Here is a 20,138-nt window from a genome sequence, read left to right on the forward strand (position 1 = left end):
TTTCATGCCTGCAGTCACCGTCTGCAGTGATTTTGGAGCCCAAGAAAATAAAGTCTGTCACTGTCTCCATTGTTTCCCCATCTATGTGCCATGAAGTAATGGGACTGGATGCCACAATCTTCGTTCTTTTAATGTTGAGTTTTAAGCCAGCTTTTTCACTCTCCTCTTTCACCTTCATGAAGAGGCTCTTTTTTTTTAAAAAAAAAAAAAAAAAAGAAGCTCTTTAGTTTGTCTTTGCTTTCTGTCATTTAGGGTGGTGTCATCTGCATATCTGAGGTTATCGATGCATAGTGGATAGGAACCTGAACTCTGGAGCCAGACTGCTTTGCTCGGAATCCTAGTGTGGCTCAGGAGGAACTTGACTTCTCTGTCTCTGTATTCACATTTGTAAAGTGGGAATGATGGCAAGCCTGACTCACAGGATTGTGCGGATGAATGCAAAGTGCTTAACATAGACTGAGTATGTAGCCAGTACCCAATAAATACTAGCTGTTATTCACAATACATCATTAAACACTGAGTCAAAATGGTAACTGAATTCTTCCCTGTATTTTGTTATTTTCAGGTCCTATGATAATTAGCTTTACAAAGAATGTCCTTCATTATAAGAATAATGACATTCATGCTAATTTGAAATAATATAGAAGGATATAATATGAAGTTTTTCTACCCCATCTTCTGTTCTCACATCCTAGACTTAATTTTTTGCATCCTTTTAGAAATCAAAATGTATATGCATATATAAATTTTTTTCATGGCAAAGATCAAGCTGTTTTATGCAGTCATCTATATGTTGCATGTTAAGTGTACAGTTCACTGGCTTTGAGCCTTCCCATTGTTGTGCTACCGTCACCAGTGTCCATTGCCAGAATTTGTTTTAGCCTGCAAATCTGACAGTCTGTACTCATTAAACAATAACTCCCCATGACCCCCTCCCTCCAGCCCCAGCAACCATCATTCTCCTTTGTCTCTATTAATTTGATGCTTCTGGGTACCTTGTATAAATGGAATCACAGTTTTTGTCCTTTCGTGTCTGGTTTATTTCACTCAGCATACCGTGTCCTTGAGGTTCATCCTTGTTCTAGCATGTGTCAGAGTTTTCCTTCCTTTTTAAGCCTGAATAATACTCCATTGCATGTATATACACAAACACACACACAGCCTTTTGTTTATATCCATTTATCCCTTGGTGGACACTTAAATTGCTTCCATCTTTTGGCTATTGTGAATTATGCTGCTGTGAATCTGAATATACAAAAACCTGCTCATATCTTGCTTTTTTCACCTAATAATTCTTAGATATTTTTTCAAATCATTATTAATAATCCCTGACTGCTGTAATATCAGGTTCATTGGGATATATTTTACTAAAATGGCATCCTTAGTATTGGCTAACATTGGAAAATCTGTTTTATGTAATATATTAGAGAATCAGATTTTTATAACACTTTTAAGAGAAAGGATATTGCTTTTGATTGTTTTGTTTCAATGTATGTTGTTTTAGATGTGGCCAGTTAGAGAGTGCTCTGAATGAAGCTACTAGTCGTGTGAGAACACTTGAAAATAAGAATAACTTACTGGAAAGAGAAGTGGTAAGTAAGTATGGTATTTTTTGTTGCTGTTCTAGTGACTAAATGTTTAAAAATGTAAGCTTTTTTATTAATTTAACTTTAGAGACAAATGAATATTTTTATAAAAGCATTATATGTTGCTTGTCTTCTCCTTTAGGATTTCTTGTTAAGATTCTGTTTTGAATGCTACTGGCTTCATACAATAACTACATATTTTACCCTTTAAAAATTTTATTTTTTAATTGGGATATAATTTGGACATTATAAAACTCATGCTTTCAAAGTGTACAATTCAGTGGTTTTTAGTATACTCACAAATTTATGCAACTATCACCATAATTAATTTTGTAAGTTTTTTCTGCCTTAAAAAGAAATCCCAAACCCCTTTAGCCATCCCCGCCATTCACATACACACTCTTTTCAGCTATAAGCAGCCACTGCTCTGCTTTCTGTTTCTATGAGTTTACCTATTCTGGGTATTTGGTGTAGATGGAATCACATCATATGTGACCTTGTGTGTCTGGCTGCTTTCACTTAGCATCAGGTTTTCAAGGTTTATCCATAGGGTAGCGTGGGCCAGTATGTCACTCTTTCATAGTTGAGTAGTACTCTGGTATGGCTACGCTGCATTTTGTGTATCTATCCATCAGATGATAAGTGGGTTGTTTTCACTTTTTGGCTATTATAAATGATAGTGCTGTGAACATGTGTATACAAGATTTTATATGGACACATTTTCAGTTTTCTTAGATATGTAAGTAGGAGCGCTTAACCTTTTCCTCTTAAATCACTTGTTTTCTCCCCCACGCACTGCCAAGTGTTATTCTTCTGTGTGTAATTTTACAAACAATGTTTGCTGGAAAATGCCAGTTATATTCAGACATTATTTCTGTGTCTTTGATGTTTATTTAGTTACCTTTGTCTCCTCCTAAACTGTGGCTTCCCATTTGGCTCAGTGGTAAGGAATTTGCCTGCCAATGCAGGAGATGTGGGTTCGATCCCCTGGGTCAGGAAGATCCCCGGAGGAGGAAATGGCAACCCACTTCAGTATTCTTGCCTGGAAAATCCCATGGACAGAGGAACCTGGCAGCTATAATCTATAGGGTCACAAAGTCAGACACAACTGAGTGACTGAGCATGCATACACATGCATGCACCTCCTAAACTATAAACTTGATGAAGTCAGGGACGTTTCTGTTAATCTTACATTTCTAGCACCCTAGTAACCTGGTGCCTGGTGGATTTGCAATTAATGATTGTTGAATGAATATTAACAGATTAGATGCATTTTGAATTTTATTTTCATTATGAGACAATATGGTAAGAGATGCTTTTTTTCCCCCATGAATATTAATGTGAGACAAAAAATTCCAGTTTTGCTCTCAGAATCAGTTTCTTGATAGTCATGGAGATTTTTTTCTTCTTTAAAGTGGTCTATAGGTGAGTCCTGGAATCAGAATGCCTCTGTGGTTTTCTGTGTATTGTTCTGTAGGGTAATCCTTTCTAGTCTCCATTCCTAGGGTATAAGAGAATATCAAATGTGTTCATTTCCGTTTATATGTTTTTATATTTTAGTGTCTGCAGTTTTATTAGCTGCTGGTGAGACCTCTGTTTTTTAGAAACTTCTTATTATTGAAAACAATGTATTATCCTTGTCTTTGTTTTGTAGAGTGATTTCAGAGAACGCTTCAACGCAGCCAGCAGTGCCTCCAAAATTCTGCAGGAACGAATTGAAGAAATGAGAACAAGTAATAAGGAAAAAGATAATACCATTATTCGCCTGAAATCTAGACTTCAGGATTTGGAAGAGGCATTTGAGAATGCTTACAAACTCTCAGATGATAAAGAAGCAAGACTAAAACGAGAACACAAAATGTTTCAAGATGTAAGTGACAAGTAACGATAACTCAGTTCTGTGGTTGGCTAAAAGTAGGTTCAGGTTTTGTAGTCTTACAAGCTGTTATGACATTTTGCACGTTTGTTTTCACTTTACATGACTTTACTGTAGCTGCAAATATCCGTATACCTTTCTGGTCGAGTCGGTTGGGTCTTATCTTGAAACAGGAAGTCAGGGCTTTCAGAACTATGGTGTCACTCCCACGCCTTTCGGTCGCTAGCAGGGCAGCTTTTGAGTGGTCTTAAATCAACGTCTGTGCGTCAGGAAGGTAAAATGAACCAGATTTAGAAGAGGCTTGATAGAATTTTTCCTTTTGATTTAATTTCACTTAAAATTTAGAATTGTATCACATTAAAGATGGATTAAGTTTCAGGTTTTTTTGGTGTAAGTTTTTATTAATATTTTTGTTACAGTACATAAAAAATCTGGAAGTATTTCCGGCTGTTGAAATTTTCTTTCTGGTAGCTTTAGATTTGATTCTTGCTGCTTTGTTTTTTAACATTTATTTTCATGAATATAATACATGTAAATGGTTTAAATGGTCAAATTTCAAGTGAGAAACATCAGTCTTCTCCACCTCTTCCTAACTTGTATTCCTCTATCCTAGAGGTTGTTCTTTTCAGCCGTTTTAGTTATTTCTTCTAAAATTTTGCTCCCTGTTTCTAAATAATAAACTTACATTGCTCTTTCCTTTTACCTGTCAGTCTCAGACGTTATACATTGACTTCCTTCTGTGCAATATCACTACAGTTTAGCTTTCTTACACCATTGGCTCCCAAACACTTGTCCCCCTCTTTGCAGTATGATTAAATTGATTCTAAGAAGCTTATTCTTTACATTTGAACAACTCTGAAATTGGAACACATTTTTACACTATTATGTCTCTTTTAGTTGGCAGCGTTCTTTCCTCTTAGCATTTTGTGACTGTTCGGGGTCTTCACTGCTGCGTGGGCTTTCTCTAGTCGTGGAGAGTGAGGGCTGCTCTCTACTTGTGGTGCATGGGCATCTCATTGCGGTGGCTTCTCTTCTGGCATCGTGCAGAGTTTAACAGTTGCAGCTCTTGGGCTCCAGAGTGCAGGCTCCATAGTTATGGCACTCAGGCTTAGCTGCCACGTGGCATGTGGGATCTTCCCGGACCAGGAATTGAACCGGTGTTCCCTGAATTGCAAGGCAGATTCTTTTTTTTTTTTTTTTAAAGTTATTTATTTATTTGGCTTCATCAGGTCTTAGTTGTGGCATGTGAGATCTTTTCGTTTCGGCATGTGAACGAACTCTTGTTATAGCATGTGGGATCTCGTTCCCTGACCAGGGAATGAACCTGAGCTCCCTGCATTGGGACCATGGAGTCTCAGCCACTGGACCACCAGGGAAGTCCCAGCAAGGCAGATTCTTAACCACTGGACCATCAGGGAAGCCCCCTCTTAGTATTTTAGTAAATAATATTAAATAGTATGATTTCTGATCAGTGGTTAAATAGTATGATTTCTGATCAGTGGTATCTTAGATTTTAAATACAATAAATTATTTATAGGTGGATTAGAATTCAGTATTATGTCCATGTAAATATATTTCAGAGCTAAGCTGCAGTGTTCAGTGATTTTATTTCCTTTCTCTTACAACTTTTATTATATTTTCCCTCACTTTACTAATTGCCTTATTTTTAATCTGCTTAGTTGTTGTTTTTTTTTTTTTTAAACATACATAGCACTTCCGTTCCCCTTGCCTGCCTCCCTAGTATCCTTGCTTCAGTTTGAACTGATTGCTCTGAGGTTTGATACACAGATTTGTAGGGATTGCCTTTGTCATCATCCTGAGGGTTGTCTCTCCTTCCTTTCTGTGCTACATCTGTCATTTTGTGTAGGTTCTACATCCTCTGTTTTGCTAGTGTACATCTCCTGAGAAAAAGAAGCATGAGACAAATTTTGAGGCCTTCCATATCTGAAAACATTTATAGTTACAACCCCACTTTACATTAAAAAAAAAGTTTTATTTTTTAAAAATAGAATTACAGAAAAACTGAGGGAACAGTAGAGTATCCCCATACGCCCCACACCATTTCCCCTGTTTTTGGCATCTTGCATTTGTATGGTACCTTGGCCACAATTAATGAACATTTTGATGCATTATTATTAAATAAATGCAACAGTTTATTTAGATTTCCTTGTTTTCTTCCTAATGTTCCTTTTCTGCTCCAGGACTCCCTCCAGGAGATAAGGTTACATTTAGCCATCACATCTCCATAGATTCCTCTTGGCTGTGACAATTTCTCAGACATTCCTCCTTTTTCATGACCTTGACAGTTTTGAGGAGGAGGACTGGGCAGGTGTTTTGCAGGATGTCCCTTGAGAGTTGACTGATGTTTTTCTCATCATTAGACTAGGGGTTATTAGGAGGAAAATCACAGAAGTAAAGTATCATTTTCAGCATAACATGTCAGCAAGCACTGTTTTTTATTCTTTTACAGTCGTTTTAGTAAAGTTTCAGGAGGGCGTGCATATTAACACTGTTCAATGTGCTGTATTTTATTAGAACTTTATATTGTTCGATTATTATTGTTCTTATTTAATGTACTGATAGTATAATTTTAGTGTGTGTGAGTATAGGAGCTCCTGGTTTTTAAAATTTCTTGTAGTTTTTATTTTAACATAACATCAGACTTTCAGGCAGTTGCAAAAATTGTATAAAGAATTTTCATATACCCTTCACCTAGATTCTGAATAACATCTTATGTGTTTTATCATTCTGTCCACATGTAGTTAAATGATTGAAAAAAATTTTTTTCTAAACTATTTGAGACTAAGTTAGAGATATAATGCACCTTTATCTCTAAATACTTCGAGGTGTATTTCTTAAGAACAAAGACAGTCTTTTATATAACTGTAGCAAAATTAGGAAATTAGTACAGTAATCTTTTGAGGGGGTGAAGTAGGAAAGGATAGCTGTAGCAGGCAAAGGGAGACACACTGGGCTTCTGCCTCAAAAAACTATGTTTCCCAGTACAGTACTCTAATTTATATACTCCATTCAATTTTTGTGAATTACACTATAAATGTTAGTTATATCAAAATGTTAGTTATACTTTTGATAAAAGAGATAACAGATCTCTTTTCCCTTGTTCAGGATCTAATCCAAGACTACACATTGCATTGAGTTGTCATATCTCTTTTATCTCCTTTAATCTGGAGCAGTTCCTCAGTTTTTGTTTTTCTTTTATAACCTTCAAACTCTTTGAAGATCACAGACTATTTTATAGAACTGTGCCTTCTAGCATCGCTGCTAGCCACATGTGACTGTTTACTTTTGGTCACACTGTGCAGCTTGTGGGAGGCCTAACCACTGAACCACCAGGGAATTCCCTCACTCATCTCTTTTTTTTCCTTTTTTGTTTCTCATTTTTTTAGTCGCCTTTAATATGAAACAATGTGTTATCATTGTCCTTTCATGACACTAGCATCTTTGAAGAGTATGGGCAGTGATTTTATAGATTTTCATAGACTCCGTTGATGTTATAATATTTAATCTTGTGATGCAATTCTTTTTTTTTTCCTTGTAGCTTTTAGGAGAGTATGAGTCCCTTGGAAAAGAACACGAAAGAGTAAAGGTAATGGTCAATGATTCATGTTCTGAACTTTCTGTGGGGCAGATGCATCAGTTTGGAAGTCAGCAGATCTGACTGTCTCCCTTTTTTCTCCACGCCTTTTTGCCCATCTGGCTATTTGAACTAGACTTATCCTCTCTTTGTCAGTATCCTTATTTTCAAATATCTGCCCTTGAACTCACAAGTTTGTTAAATTTGTTAATTTAAAAAATATTTATTGAATGGTTGTTTCATTTGAGATGAGATGAAATTTTTAGAAGAGTATAAAATACCATACAAATGCACATAATTAATACTATTTAAAGTTTTGTGTTGCCAAACAGTAGCTTTTTGTGGGGTTGAATAACCTGTGTTTGAATTCTTTTAATTAAAACTCTGTTTGGGATCTACATATTCTAATTCACTGAAAGTCCACAATATAAGTGAGTTTCACGTAATTCTGTTGCATAAAATGCAGAGTTGTGATTATCCAAGGTTAGTGAAAAGGCCAGCACAGGTTGGTAGCCAGGATGTCTGGGTTTCAGGGGCTAGTCGTTACAGCTGAAATCTCATGATTACAGGTTTTAGTTTTTCCATTTGCTGAGGTTTCAGTCAGTTTGTGTTTAAAAATGTTAATTTTGACGCTGATTGTTTCTAATCAAGCAAAGCATAACAGGCTTTATTTATTAAAAAGGGAGTCCTCGGCCATACACCCTGAACACGGCCGATCTCGTCTGATCTCGGAAGCTAAGCGGGGTTGGGCCTGGTTAGTACTTGGATGGAGCTTCCCTGGTGGCTCAGATGGTAAAGCGTCTGCCTGCAATGCAGAAGACCCGGGTTTGGTCCCTGGGTTGGGAAGATCCGCTGGAGAAGGAAATGGCAGCCCACTCCAGTATTCTTGCCTGGGAAATCCTATGGATGGAGGAGCCTGGTACGCTACAATCCATGGGGTCGCAAAGAGTCAGACATGACTGAGTGACTTCACTTTACTTCACTTTTATTAAAAAGGGGACTTACACACAGCTATTTGATTAAACCAGTGTTTGCTCTCTCTCTCTTTTTTTCCTTTGTGTTACGTGTATTTTCTCTGGTTGATGCCGGACTTGCTGAGTATCTGTGTAATTTTCTTTGTAGTTCTCTTTTGGTGTAGTCTTAGATTAGTTTTATATTATGCATCTTAAAAGGAATACATCTAAATATTTGTCTTCAGTTATCTGAATTTTTTCTTTATTTTTCATAGGATACATTAAATATAACTGAGAACAAATTGCTTGATGCACATACTCAGATTTCTGATTTGAAAAGGTAAAATCTATTATCCTACTAATAAGCAAAAACCTCTAATTGTTTCAGCCCTTAAATATGTGTCTTTATTGAAAATGATGGGAAAGAAAACCCTTTCTTGAGAATTTTTAAGCACTTTGAGATTAGATTTTATCCTCAGCTTCCCTTCACCTGGAAATACATTTGATTTTAGCCGAAGATTTTAAAATAATTAGAACACATTGGTGGCTGTGCCCACAAGGTGTGCATGTGCTTAAACATTGTGCATTTTCTTAGCATAGGTAAAGCCTAAGTGATATTAAATCATTGAAAATAATTTTAAGACATAGTCTAATTCACTAAATTATTTTCATGCTCCAGAAAGGAAACAGCATTCACACCAGTTTTGTGGTTATATATTTCTTAAAGACCAGGTTTGGGGGCTGTATTCATGATCTGATTTGCTTAATTAGGTAAGGCACAGTGTGTAAATGGTCCCCATGGCCATGATTAGATATTTCTAATTGGCTTCAGAGTGTATTTTTGTGTTTGGATATTAATGATGTCCCTTATTTAGAGATTTTACCATACTCTTAAGGACTTCTCATTGGAAAGAACAGAAGTACTGTGTAGCTTTCTTGTCTGCTCAAGTCTTTTCTGTGAGGCATTCAGTTCTAAGGATAGTTTTGTTATCAGATTGGTATACACAATTAGCCCTGTTGGAGCTTTCTTTCTCAAACCTTCCCTGCAACAGAGTAGGTAAGAATCTAAATTTGAAAGATGAGATAAAGACATATTCAAAAGTTTTAAAACAACAGAAAGAATGCGAAGATAAGCCTCAAAATAATTAATTGGCCATAGTACTTATTTTCTGTCGGTGAACTTGAAGATAAACTCTTATTCTGAACATGGCACAAATCAGATGAGCTGCCTGTAAGTTGAGAGTTGTTCAGAAAGCAAGTTTTTGTTAATAGGTCTGCTTTGGATGGAAAGCTTGCTTCCTCTTTTGTGAGAGCCTAACCTGTGTGTATTTGTACGTATCACGTACATGTTAGAATTAAACACCTTTTGCAGTTTATTTGCAAATTGCAATTTATTTGATTGCTTGAATTTTATTTTTATTTAATTTGTACTGTTTTATCTATAGTCAAATTTCTAAATTTTTTTTCTACTTGCTGTATTAAATGCATTTGTTGTTCCCTTTTCCTTTAGCTACAGCATATGAAATGCTCCTTTGTAGGATTTTTTTCTATTTGCCTTTCTGTTTATTCTCCCTGATTTTGTTCAGCTTTTTAAAGTTTAATGTGACATTTTACTATGAAAAAGTTTTGTGGATTTTCATCTCTTTTGTCACCCCTTCCCTAGAAATGTCTGTTAAATAAGTAATTTATGGTTGAGCTGTATTTTAAGCTTGTTGAAATGTACTTAATTTATCTTACTGCTTTTGAATTAGGACAGTTTCAAAACTTGAAGCTCAAGTCAAGCAAGTAGAGCATGAAAATATGTTGAGTCTTCGTCATAATTCTAAAACTCCCATGAGACCCTCACATGCCAAGTAAGTTACTTCGTTTTATCTCTGTGAAACTAGTAACAGGTAAAGCCTATAATTGAGCTGAGACACTCAATCTGTCTAAATCATGAGGAAGACAGGGTTAAATGTCACCACATATCTTATGTGTGAAAGCATCTTACTGTTAGATATCATGAAAACTCTTATGCAGAGGCATTTGCCAAAAGGAGGAATTAGTAGAAGCAGATTGGGACTGAGGAGAATTTGGATGGTTTTTGGTTTTTGACTCTGCCCAGCTGTGAGACCTCAGATGAATCACTTAATTTTTTTGGAGCTCATTCGCTCTGTATAATGGGCTCCAGTTTCATCCATCTCATTAGAACTGATTCAAATGAATTCTTTTTAATGGCTGAGTAATATTCCATGGTGTATATGTACCACAGCTTCCTCATCCATTCGTCTGCTGATGGGCATCTGGGTTGCTTCCATGTCCTGGCTATTATAAACAGTGCTGCGATGAACATTGGGGTGCACGTGTCTCTTTCAGATCTGGTTTCCTTGGTGTGTATGCCCAGAAGTGGGATTGCTGGGTCATATGGCAGTTCTATTTCCAGTTTTTTAAGAAATCTCCACACTGTTTTCCATAGTGGCTGTACTAATTTGCATTCCCACCAACAGTGCAAGAGGGTTCCCTTTTCTCCACACCCTCTCCAGCATTTATTGCTTGTAGACTTTTGGATAGCAGCCATCCTGACTGGCGTGTAATGGTACCTCATTGTGGTTTTGATTTGCATTTCTCTGATAATGAGTGATGTTGTGGAGCTCAGTCTTCTTATCTGTAAAAACAAGGACATTGGACTACAACATCTCTAAAGGTCTGTTAGCCCTTGGGCTCAATTGCTTAGTCGTGTCTAACTCTTTGCAATACCATGGACTGTAGCCTATCAGGCTCATCACTCACTGGAGTGAGTTGCCGTAGCTCTTAACTTCCATAAATTTCATTCCTGTGTTAATGAAAACCTAATGATGATGGATCTGCGTTAGGTTGTGTGAATTTTTCTTTTTAGTTTTTCCAGATTAGCTTTGTTATAAGCTAAGAACATTATCTTGATGATACATTTACAGAGTAAGTTTTTTCATAATTTGAATTGTTTTTCATTATGATTTTGATGTAAAAAAAGAGTAATAAAGAGTAGATTATAACTTCCTAATATTGATGTTTTATCAGAATACTTTTACATTGTGTTGTTAACCTTTTTAAGTTGTAGTTGTCAAAGGAGAAACTTTTTCTAAATCTTTACTAATTAATCTTATGTGGGACATAATAGATTATTTAAAGAAAAAGATATGTAAATAACTGAAGTTGGATGTTTGAGATTGAAAAAAGGAAGGACTAAGGTTTGCCCGGGGGGAAAGGCCCTTCTGAGGAGGGGACATGTAAGCAGAGAGGTAAGACGTGTGTGGAGTCGTTCAGGAGAGAGGTGTGGAAGGGAAGGAGTGTTCCAGACGGAGACAGTGGTCTTGCTGAGTCCTGAGGAAGGAGAGAGCTTAGTTTTATGTTTGAAGAACCCAGAGGAGGCTTGTGTGGCCTTACTGTTCCCATCATACGTAACTGTTGAAGCAATGGTCAAGGGTTTGGGTTTTACTCTAAGTCCATTGGGGCACCTTTGAAGGGCTTTTTGTACAGTAAAATTGTGTCACCTGATTTATAATTTTGTTCGGTGAACCTGCCATGAGGAAGGGAAAAGACGGACTAATTGGACTCTTGAAGGACTTGGAGAGTGATGGTATTAGCTGGGTTGTGGTCACAGAAATGGGTAGAGGGGATGGATTTGAGAAAATTCTGGAGGCAGAAGCCACAGAACACGGTTATGAGTTGGATGGAGGGTAAGAAAGGGAGGTGTCAGATAAGGCCAGGTAAAACCTTTGTTTCTGTCTTAAACAGCTAAGGGTGTCACATTGAACCAGGGAAGAGATGGGAAGAGCAGACCATGGAGTAAAGATCAGAATTTTCATCTTGAATATTTTAGTGTGAGATTCATGTGAATTCCAAGTGGAACTCAAGCAGGGGATGATAAATTTGCATTTGGAGTGCAGAAAGAAGGCCGGAGTTATAAATACTAGAGTTTTGTCTTTGTAAGTGGCGCTTAAAGTTATTGGATGGATGGGTGTGTGTAGTGAGAAGTGAGTCCAGGTCAGAGCTCTGAAGAGCCCCAGTGTTTTGGTTTTGGGTAGAGAAGGAGCTGGAAAAGGAAACTGAGAAATAGCTGCTAGCAAACAGGAGGAAGACTGAAGCAGCTCCCATGAGAGCCAGTGAGATAAAGACTGAATGCCCATTGCGTTTGCAAGCTGGGGGTTCCTGATGACCTGGAGAGCAGTTTGTGTAGAGCCATAGAAGCGGAAGCCAGTTGGGAATGTATTGAATGAAGAGCGAGTGAAAACAACCTAGATATCTAACAGCTGTAATATCAGTGTATTGTGATACATTTATGCATAATACTGCTCAGCGTGACCATATACAGACTATATCGGGGGTTGACAAGCGACAGCTCCCTGGCCAAATCCAGGCCTATGGCCTGTTTCTGTAGGGTTTGTGAGCAAAGAATGGTTTTTGTTTTTAATTTTTCGGGGAAAAGTTTCATGATACATAAGAATTATATGAAATTCAGCTTTTAGTGTCCATAAATAAAGTTTGATTGGCTCACATCCAGGTTTATTCACTTACGTGCTATCTATAGCTGCTTTGTCCTACAGTGGCAAAGGTGAGTAGCTGGGACTGGGTCTATGTGGCTGATAACACCTAAAATATTTATTATCTGTCTCTTTACTGAAAAAATTTGCCCACTCCTGAACTAGACTCAACATGGTTTAATCTTAACATAATATGGAACAACAACAAAAAACTAGTTGCAAAAGAAATAGGATGCTAGTTATTAGATTGGTACCAAAGTAATTGCAGTTTTAGACTGTGAATTTTAAATCATTATGTGTTCAGTCACTTTAGTCATGTCTGACTCTGTGATCCTATGAACTGTAGCCCACCACACTCCTCTGTCCATAGGATTCTCTAGGCAAGGATACTGGAGTGGATTGCTCTGCCCTCCTCCAGATAAATCATTATAACTAGGCTCAAACACATCTTTATTAATCAAAACAGGGACCATTACAACCAACATATTTTTGCCAACGAGAAATAAGTTTGTTTATTCCTGTAGTGTAAAGATCCGTGCCTTGGGATATATCAAACTTTCGGAAAACATTTTCTGCCTCCTGCTGGTTGTGGAAGCATTTTCCTTGCAAAAAGTTGTGGAGATGGTTGAAGAAGTGGTAGTTGGTTGGCGAGATGTCAGGTGAATATGGTGGATGAGGCCAAACTTTGTAGCCCAGTTTGTTCGACTTTTGAAGTGTTGGTTGTGCTGCATGTGGTTGGGCGTTGTCTTGAAGAGGAATTGGGCGTATTCTGTTCACCAGGACCAGCTGTAGGCTTTGAGTTTTTGGTGTATCTCATCGATTTTCTGAGCATACTTCTCAGATATGGTGGTTTCACTGGGATTCAGAAAGCTGTAGTGGATCAAGCGGACAGCAGACCACTACACAGTGGCTGTGACCTTTTCTTGGTGCACGTTTGGCTTTGGGAAGTGCTTTGGAGCTGCTCCTCGGTCCATCCACTGAGCTAGTCATCACCAGTTGTATACAGTCCACCTTTTGTTGCATGTCACAATCCTATGAGAAATGGTTCATTGTTGTGTAGAATAAGAGAAAGCGGTACTGCAAAACGACAATTTTTTTGATTTGTGGTGAGCTCATGAGGCACTCACTTAGTGAGTTTTTTCACCTTTCCAATTTGCTTTCAAATGCCAGTGAAAGTAAAAAATCGCTCAGTTGTGTCTGACTCTTTGCTACCCCATGGACTGTACAGACCATGGAATTTTCCAGGCCAGAATACTGGAGTGAGAAGCCATTCTCTTCTCCAGGGGATCTTCCCAACCCAGGGATCAAACCCAGGTCTCCTGCACTGCAGGCAGATTCTTTACCAGCTGAGCCACCAGGGAAACCCTTTCACTTTCACTTACGGCATTGAATTCTTTGGCAACTTCTTGTGTAGTTCTAAGATGATCAGCTTCAGTGATGGCTCTCAATTGGTTGTTGTCAGCTTCCAATGACTTGTCACTGCACTCCTCATCTTGAGGGCTCTTGTCTCCTTTGCAGGACTTTTTGAATCACCACTGCACTGTACTTTCCTTAGCAGTTCCTGGACCCAATGCATCGTTGGTGTTGCAGGCTGTCTCCGATGCTTTACAACCCATTTTGAATTTGAATTAAAAAAAAAAAAATCACTTGAATTTGCTTTTTGTCTAACATCATTTCTATAGTCTAAAATAAACCGCAAGTAATTAAAAATAAATGCACATTAAAATTATGTATAACATAACCACATTTAATAAGGTATTCCAGTATCAAATAGCAGGGTTCAACAGTGCAAAATCTCAATTACTTTTTTACCAACCTAGTAGGTATTTGGAGTAGGAAATGGCAACCCACCCCAGTATTCTTGCCTGGAAAATTCATGGGCAGAGGAGCCTGGTAAGCTTCAGTCCAAGGAGTTGCAAAGAGTCAGATGCACCTGAGCACACATACAGTAGATATTTACCTTAGAGAAATTCTTATGTATGTTTATTATAGAATTGCTGAAAAGGGAGTACATTGAAAACTAAACATTCACCAACAGAGGAAAGGATAAATAACTTGGGATACAGTCATACTGTGGGTAAATGGTTAATATGGTAGAGGTTTATATATGTGTTAACATGGGTATGTCTCATAGAGAATGTTGAGTAGAAAAAGTATTAAAAGGATCTGTACATTATGCCCTTTATGTAATTTTAAAAATGTAAACAACCAGAAATATGTTTTTTATGTCTTAAAATTTAAAACACATATGGTAAGATGTTAGCATTTGTTAAAAACTATGGGCGAGTGCTTGTTATGGTACTCTTTGTAATTTTCTAAAAATGTTTGAAATGATTCTTCGTTTAAAAACTGAGGGGAAGAGGAGTGACTGGGACTGAAATGAAAATAGATGAGACAACCCTTTGAAAAAAAAAGTTTGGTTGTGAAAAGCTGCAGGAAGACAGGAGTTCCTTTCTCCTGGTTTCTGTTTTTTTCTCTGGAGTGTGATGGGCAGTTATCACCTGACAGTCAAGGCTGGGGCGAGGGGCTTGAGGAGAGTGGAGAGGGTGTCAGATAGTCGAATTTGGGGAATTGGAGCTCCTTGATTAAAGGAAGACGTGTTGGCAGCCAGTGTCGGGCGTCCACTTGAGATAGCGATTCTCTGATGATGCCCCAGTCTACACAGGCAAGCAGCTTTTTTCCCGCAAAGCTCAGCTGTAAAAATACAGACACCGAAGAAAAGTGAGGTCATTGTAGTCATCCAGGCTTAGGTCTTGCTGCCAGTCAGGTGTGCTGGAAAGTGAGCAAAGAAGGGGTTCCAGGCAATGAGTAATGATCAGCAGGAGAGTGTCCTGGATGGGGGGGGGGCAGTGGTAAAGAGGAGCCATATGCCCAGGGAAGGGGGGAGGCCCAGGGTCACGGGCCTTGTGGTGAGAGTGTTGTGCATGTGGATGCTTGAGCATGGGAGTCAGAAGGATCTTGAAGGTTTGATTTCCTTTTTTAAAAAATATTTGGCTGCTCCAGATCTTAGTTGCAGCATGCGGGATTTTTAGTTGCAGCATTCACACTCTCAGTTGCAGCATGTGGGATGTAGTTCCCTGAGCGGGGATCGAACCTGGGGCCCCTGCATTGGGTGTGCAAAGTCTTAGCCACAGGGCCACCAGAGAAGTCCCTGTAGGTTTGATTTCTGAGGGGACTGTCTTCTCTAGGGTGAAAAAGTCCAGTGAGCATCCTCTGAGAGTTGCATGCTTGGCGGATCGTGGAGCAGCTCCCATGTGCATGGGGAGGGTGCTCAGGATGAGGGCAGGAGCTACCAGAGGATGGTGAAATGAGCTTCGGACAGGCTGTGCTTCACAGGAACAGAGGCAGGATCGTCCTGGTCTGGAACGGCACTGTTTGGTACAACAGGGCCCTTCTCCACAGAGCTGTTTAAATCTAGTTCTGTGGCAAGCATCCACGAGTATTATGTGTTTGTGGCTGATGGCTACAGTATTGGACTATGCAGATGCAAGGCCTTTTCTGTCTTTCAGAAAATTCTGTGAGCCCTCCTGGTCTAGGAGGGAGAGGCAGGACCGTCCTTCATTCCCTGGCCCTGAGCTCTGATGGGCCATAAAGGGTGTGAAGTGTGGTGAGGGGCTGGGTGGGGGTGTTCGGAGCTGGGTGCACGTGAATGCACTAAAGCTTGAGTCTAGATTTAGTTCAAGGCATTCACAAATTATGAAATTTTCTAGGTGTGAGCTAGATGTTTTGTTTTAAGTTATACATTGATTTGTTGAAGATTTGTCTTCTTGTTCTTCCGAGACCAAGAAGAGCAATTCAGTTGGAGCTGAAAACCTTAAAATAGAGTTCATCTAGCTACAATGATAAGATTGTTCTATGCGGTCTTTCAATCCCTGGGTAAACGTGGAAATGGTAATTCAGAGCAGGTTGTTTGCTGTCTGTGCTCAGTCTAAAGCAGAGCGCAGACCTTGCAGCGTCTGAGCACACTTCTCATCCCCGCAGCACACTGGCGGGCTCAGACGTCAGTCGGAGGAAGTGGCTGATCCCTGGAGCGGAGCATTCCATCTTCACTGGGCAGCCCCTGGACACCAAGGTGGACAGCCAGCTGGAGGACACCTGCCTTCCTGGGTGAGACAGCTCCATCGAAGATCTCATATAGGCACTCTTAGGTTTTCTTACAGATTTCAGTTGCCTTTCAAAGTTCAGGAAGGTATAAAGAGCCATCTCCTTGTTCCTGTCTTAATTTTGAGAATCTGATTTTTCTTTTACTTTGAGAGGCTAGTGCTTTTAGGAAATTTTCCTTTTAAAGGCGGTTCAGAGCCTCTGCACTTGTGCCCCTGGCATAGCCATGTGCCCTGTGCATGGGCTTGCAGTTAGGACACGAGGTTGATCCTCACCCTATGGATCACCGGAGCCCCCAGAAGCAACCTCATTCATTTCCTCCAGAGTGCCATATAAATATTGTATTTTTCTGGGTGCCTCCGTGGTGGCCCAGTGGTGAAGAACCCACCTGCTAATGCAGGGGATGCTGGTTTGATCCCTGGGTCGGGAAGATGCCCTGGAGAAGGGCATGGCAACCCACTCCAGTACTCTTGCCTGGGAAATCCCATAGACAGAGGAGCCTGGTGGGCTACACACAGTCTGTCTTGTGTACAGGCTACACAAGAGAGACAGACACGACTTAGTGACTAACAACAACATGCGCTGGGCTCTGAAAAGGATTGGGAAACACTCGCCTTACATAACAGGTTCAGTTTTATTGATTTGTATTGAAAAACATACTTATTCATTGTGGAGTGTAACTGTCAACCCTCATGTTATTCCTCTTGTCTAGTAATAATCTTAGTAAACCATCTTAGTTCAGGCTGTTACAACAGATTACCCTTGACTGAGTGGCTTAAGCAACAAACGGTTACTTTCTACAGCTCTGGAGGTGGGCAGTCTGAGATCAGGGTGCCTGCATGGCTGGGGCCTGATTCTGTCCTCATGTGGCCTCTCCTTGGTGCATGTGTGGAGGGGAGAGATCAAGATATCTCTTCCTCTTTTTATAAAGGTATTAACCCCAGCGTAGGGGCTTCACTCTCATGTTATCATCAAAACCTAATCACCTTCAAGGCCCCACCTCCCCACCCCCCACATATACACCATTGCCTTGAGAATAAGAATTCATCATAAGAATCTCATTCAACATAAGAATTTTGGGGAGACAGAAAATATTCAGGTCATAGCACTGTGTGTCTTGTAATTACTATTGAAGGTCCCATTCTTCTCTGGAAAAGGATCTTTCACCTGGAAGTTCACCAAGTTTATTGATAAAAAAGCAGAGAGAGACTTTAGACACACCAATCATGAAAGCTTTGAAAGAACTTGATGAAGAAAAAGTATTTAAAAATTGGGGCACACAGACAGAGAAAGAGGATACCTCAAATAGTAAGTATTTTATTTCTTGTCTGATAGAAATACAGATGCATGCATAACTCTCCTCCCCTTTCTCCCTCAACTATATACCTTCTTAAAATGAAATGCCTCAAGTAATAAAAAGTTAAATTTATTTTCCTGCTGCTTCAGCCCTATTTCAGACAGTTGAATCTACTAATTGTTAATGTATCATTGTCGTTACATACATAACTTTGATACAAAGTAAATGACGTATTAGTTTCTGTTATTAAAGATTTCTGTGACATTCTTAAGAGTATTTGAAACTTTCTACCTCAGTTTGTCTCACTTGCACAAATCAGAAAGTTACAGCAGGCATTTGGAGTTCATAAAGTGAGATGTAACATTTCCTGTGGTCCCATTCTTGCTTACTGAGCATCTGTCAGTAGGACAAGCAGTCTGTTATTATTTTTAAATAACTTCATTTGTTTATTTTTGGCGATGCCGGGTCTTAGTTGCCGCACGGGCTCTTTTCCAGTTGCAGCCAGCAGGGGCTACTCTCTGTCGTGGCTGCTCTCGTGGAGAACAGGCTCTACGATGTGTGGGCTCAGTAGTTAGAGCTCCTTAATAGTTAAGGCGCTCAAGCTTATTTGCTCCACAGCATGTGGGATCTTCCCAGGTCAGGGATTGAGCCTGTGTCTCCTGCACTGGCAGGCAGATTCTTTACCACTGAGCCACCAGGGAAGCCCAAGAAGTGTGTTTAATATTTGAAGTGTGTTTCTCAAGTCCGGGCACTTGTGCTTTCTCTGGCGCTTATTTGGTCAGGCCTGCCATTCACGTCATTAACATCTTCGGCGTTGCATTTCCTAAGCAGTATCTCCTAGTAAATAAATTAGTGACCTGTTTTCTAAAAATAAACTCTCTTGAAAAATCACCTTGAATGCCAGTTGTAAACAGAGAACCAGAATGAATTCATTAAAAACTCCCACATTTTTCTTCATCAAGCGTTTTCATTATAATGTGGTGCATTTGCAAATAATCATTATAATCTAGATAGAAGAACTGCTTGCTTTGTGTAACCATCTGTTGATGAAGGCAGATAACTGAAGCTAGGATTGTTTTGTTTTTTACATTTTTCTGTTACAGAATTGGTGAATCCTCGGCCAACTGACTCTTCAGTCAATGCAAGTCGGTCCCCAGAGAAAGGTGCCCAGCAAAGACAAAAGAGGTTTAATTCTGCTTCACAGAGATCATCATCTTTGCCACCTTCAAATCGTAGATCGAATACTCCAAGTAAGGGTTAGAGGTTTTTGTCTTGGGCTTGGAAGAGTGACATCTGAGCTGTACACATTGATGCTTTCTGCTTCCCTTATGCTCTTCCTAGCACCTAGTACAGTGCCCTGAACACCGAATCTCTAAATGCCATCTTGTTTAGTAACACTGTCTGATTGCACAGTTACTATGACCATAACTGAAGAAATTCTCACCGTTTATCAAAGTGAGATTTTTATGTGTGCCCCACAAATGTTTTGCAACTAGTACCACTTCAGTTTTTGAGTCAAACTCAAATATTTTGATGACTGACTAATTAAATATTAGTTCAAACAAATTAAGCTAGCCTGGAAAAAAGCTGTTTTGTTTTTTTTTTCCCACATAGTTACCTAAAGTTACTCAGCTTTAGTCAACTTTTTCTTTAGCCAGTTGCAAGTATGATTTTAAAGTTAAGCAGTGGATTTCTGTATTCTTAATTTCCATTTTTGTAAGCAGCTGAAGAAATTCATATATGACTGTGCTCTTAGAAATGTTCATAGGTGCACTGGTGTTTCCATCTTATTTCCAGTCGACTTCTAAAATCCTGAAAAACCAGTTTTGAGACAGAGCACTGCAGTGACAGTCTGATAGAGTAAAATGTGGCCAGTGGTTTTCTCTAAATAGTTAGAAGCATGAATTGTTTTAATTTTGTATACTCTTGTTTATCTTTCAAAAAGTTTTACAGTGAAAATGTATTCTTTTTAAAGTTAGTTTTTCTTTCAGTACTTTTCTATGTTCTGCCAACATAGCCTATACATAGAAGGAAAAGACTGTCCCCTCTTCATTTTCCTCTGTAGCAAAAAGAGAGATTATGTTAACACCAGTGACCGTGGCGTATAGTCCAAAGCGATCCCCTAAAGAAAACTTGTCCCCAGGATTTAGTCATCTACTTAGCAAAAACGAAAGCAGCCCGATTAGGTAAGTTCTCTAAAACTGTAGAACAAAATATGTATAGAATTGATT

At 39.0% G+C, this 20,138-nt stretch overlaps 1 protein-coding gene across 6 annotated transcripts in view; it reads left to right on the top strand.

The window, feature by feature from the left end:
• The window catches only part of MPHOSPH9 (M-phase phosphoprotein 9), a 55,800-nt gene that overhangs the window by 25,936 nt on the left and 9,726 nt on the right, over window positions 1–20,138 (top strand). For all 6 annotated transcript variants that reach the window (XM_070475144.1, XM_070475143.1, XM_020901304.2 and 3 more), the window contains 9 exons: window positions 1,505–1,592; window positions 3,241–3,456; window positions 7,022–7,069; window positions 8,286–8,350; window positions 9,762–9,863; window positions 16,491–16,616; window positions 17,746–17,918; window positions 19,011–19,157; window positions 19,973–20,093. In XM_070475144.1, the coding sequence (XP_070331245.1) occupies window positions 1,505–1,592; window positions 3,241–3,456; window positions 7,022–7,069; window positions 8,286–8,350; window positions 9,762–9,863; window positions 16,491–16,616; window positions 17,746–17,918; window positions 19,011–19,157; window positions 19,973–20,093 (1,086 nt within the window). The remainder of the gene's footprint in view (window positions 1–1,504; window positions 1,593–3,240; window positions 3,457–7,021; window positions 7,070–8,285; window positions 8,351–9,761; window positions 9,864–16,490; window positions 16,617–17,745; window positions 17,919–19,010; window positions 19,158–19,972; window positions 20,094–20,138) is intronic.

The sequence above is a fragment of the Odocoileus virginianus genome, chromosome 12, assembly GCF_023699985.2.
Source record: "Odocoileus virginianus isolate 20LAN1187 ecotype Illinois chromosome 12, Ovbor_1.2, whole genome shotgun sequence".
NCBI classification, from domain to species: Eukaryota; Metazoa; Chordata; class Mammalia; order Artiodactyla; family Cervidae; genus Odocoileus; species Odocoileus virginianus.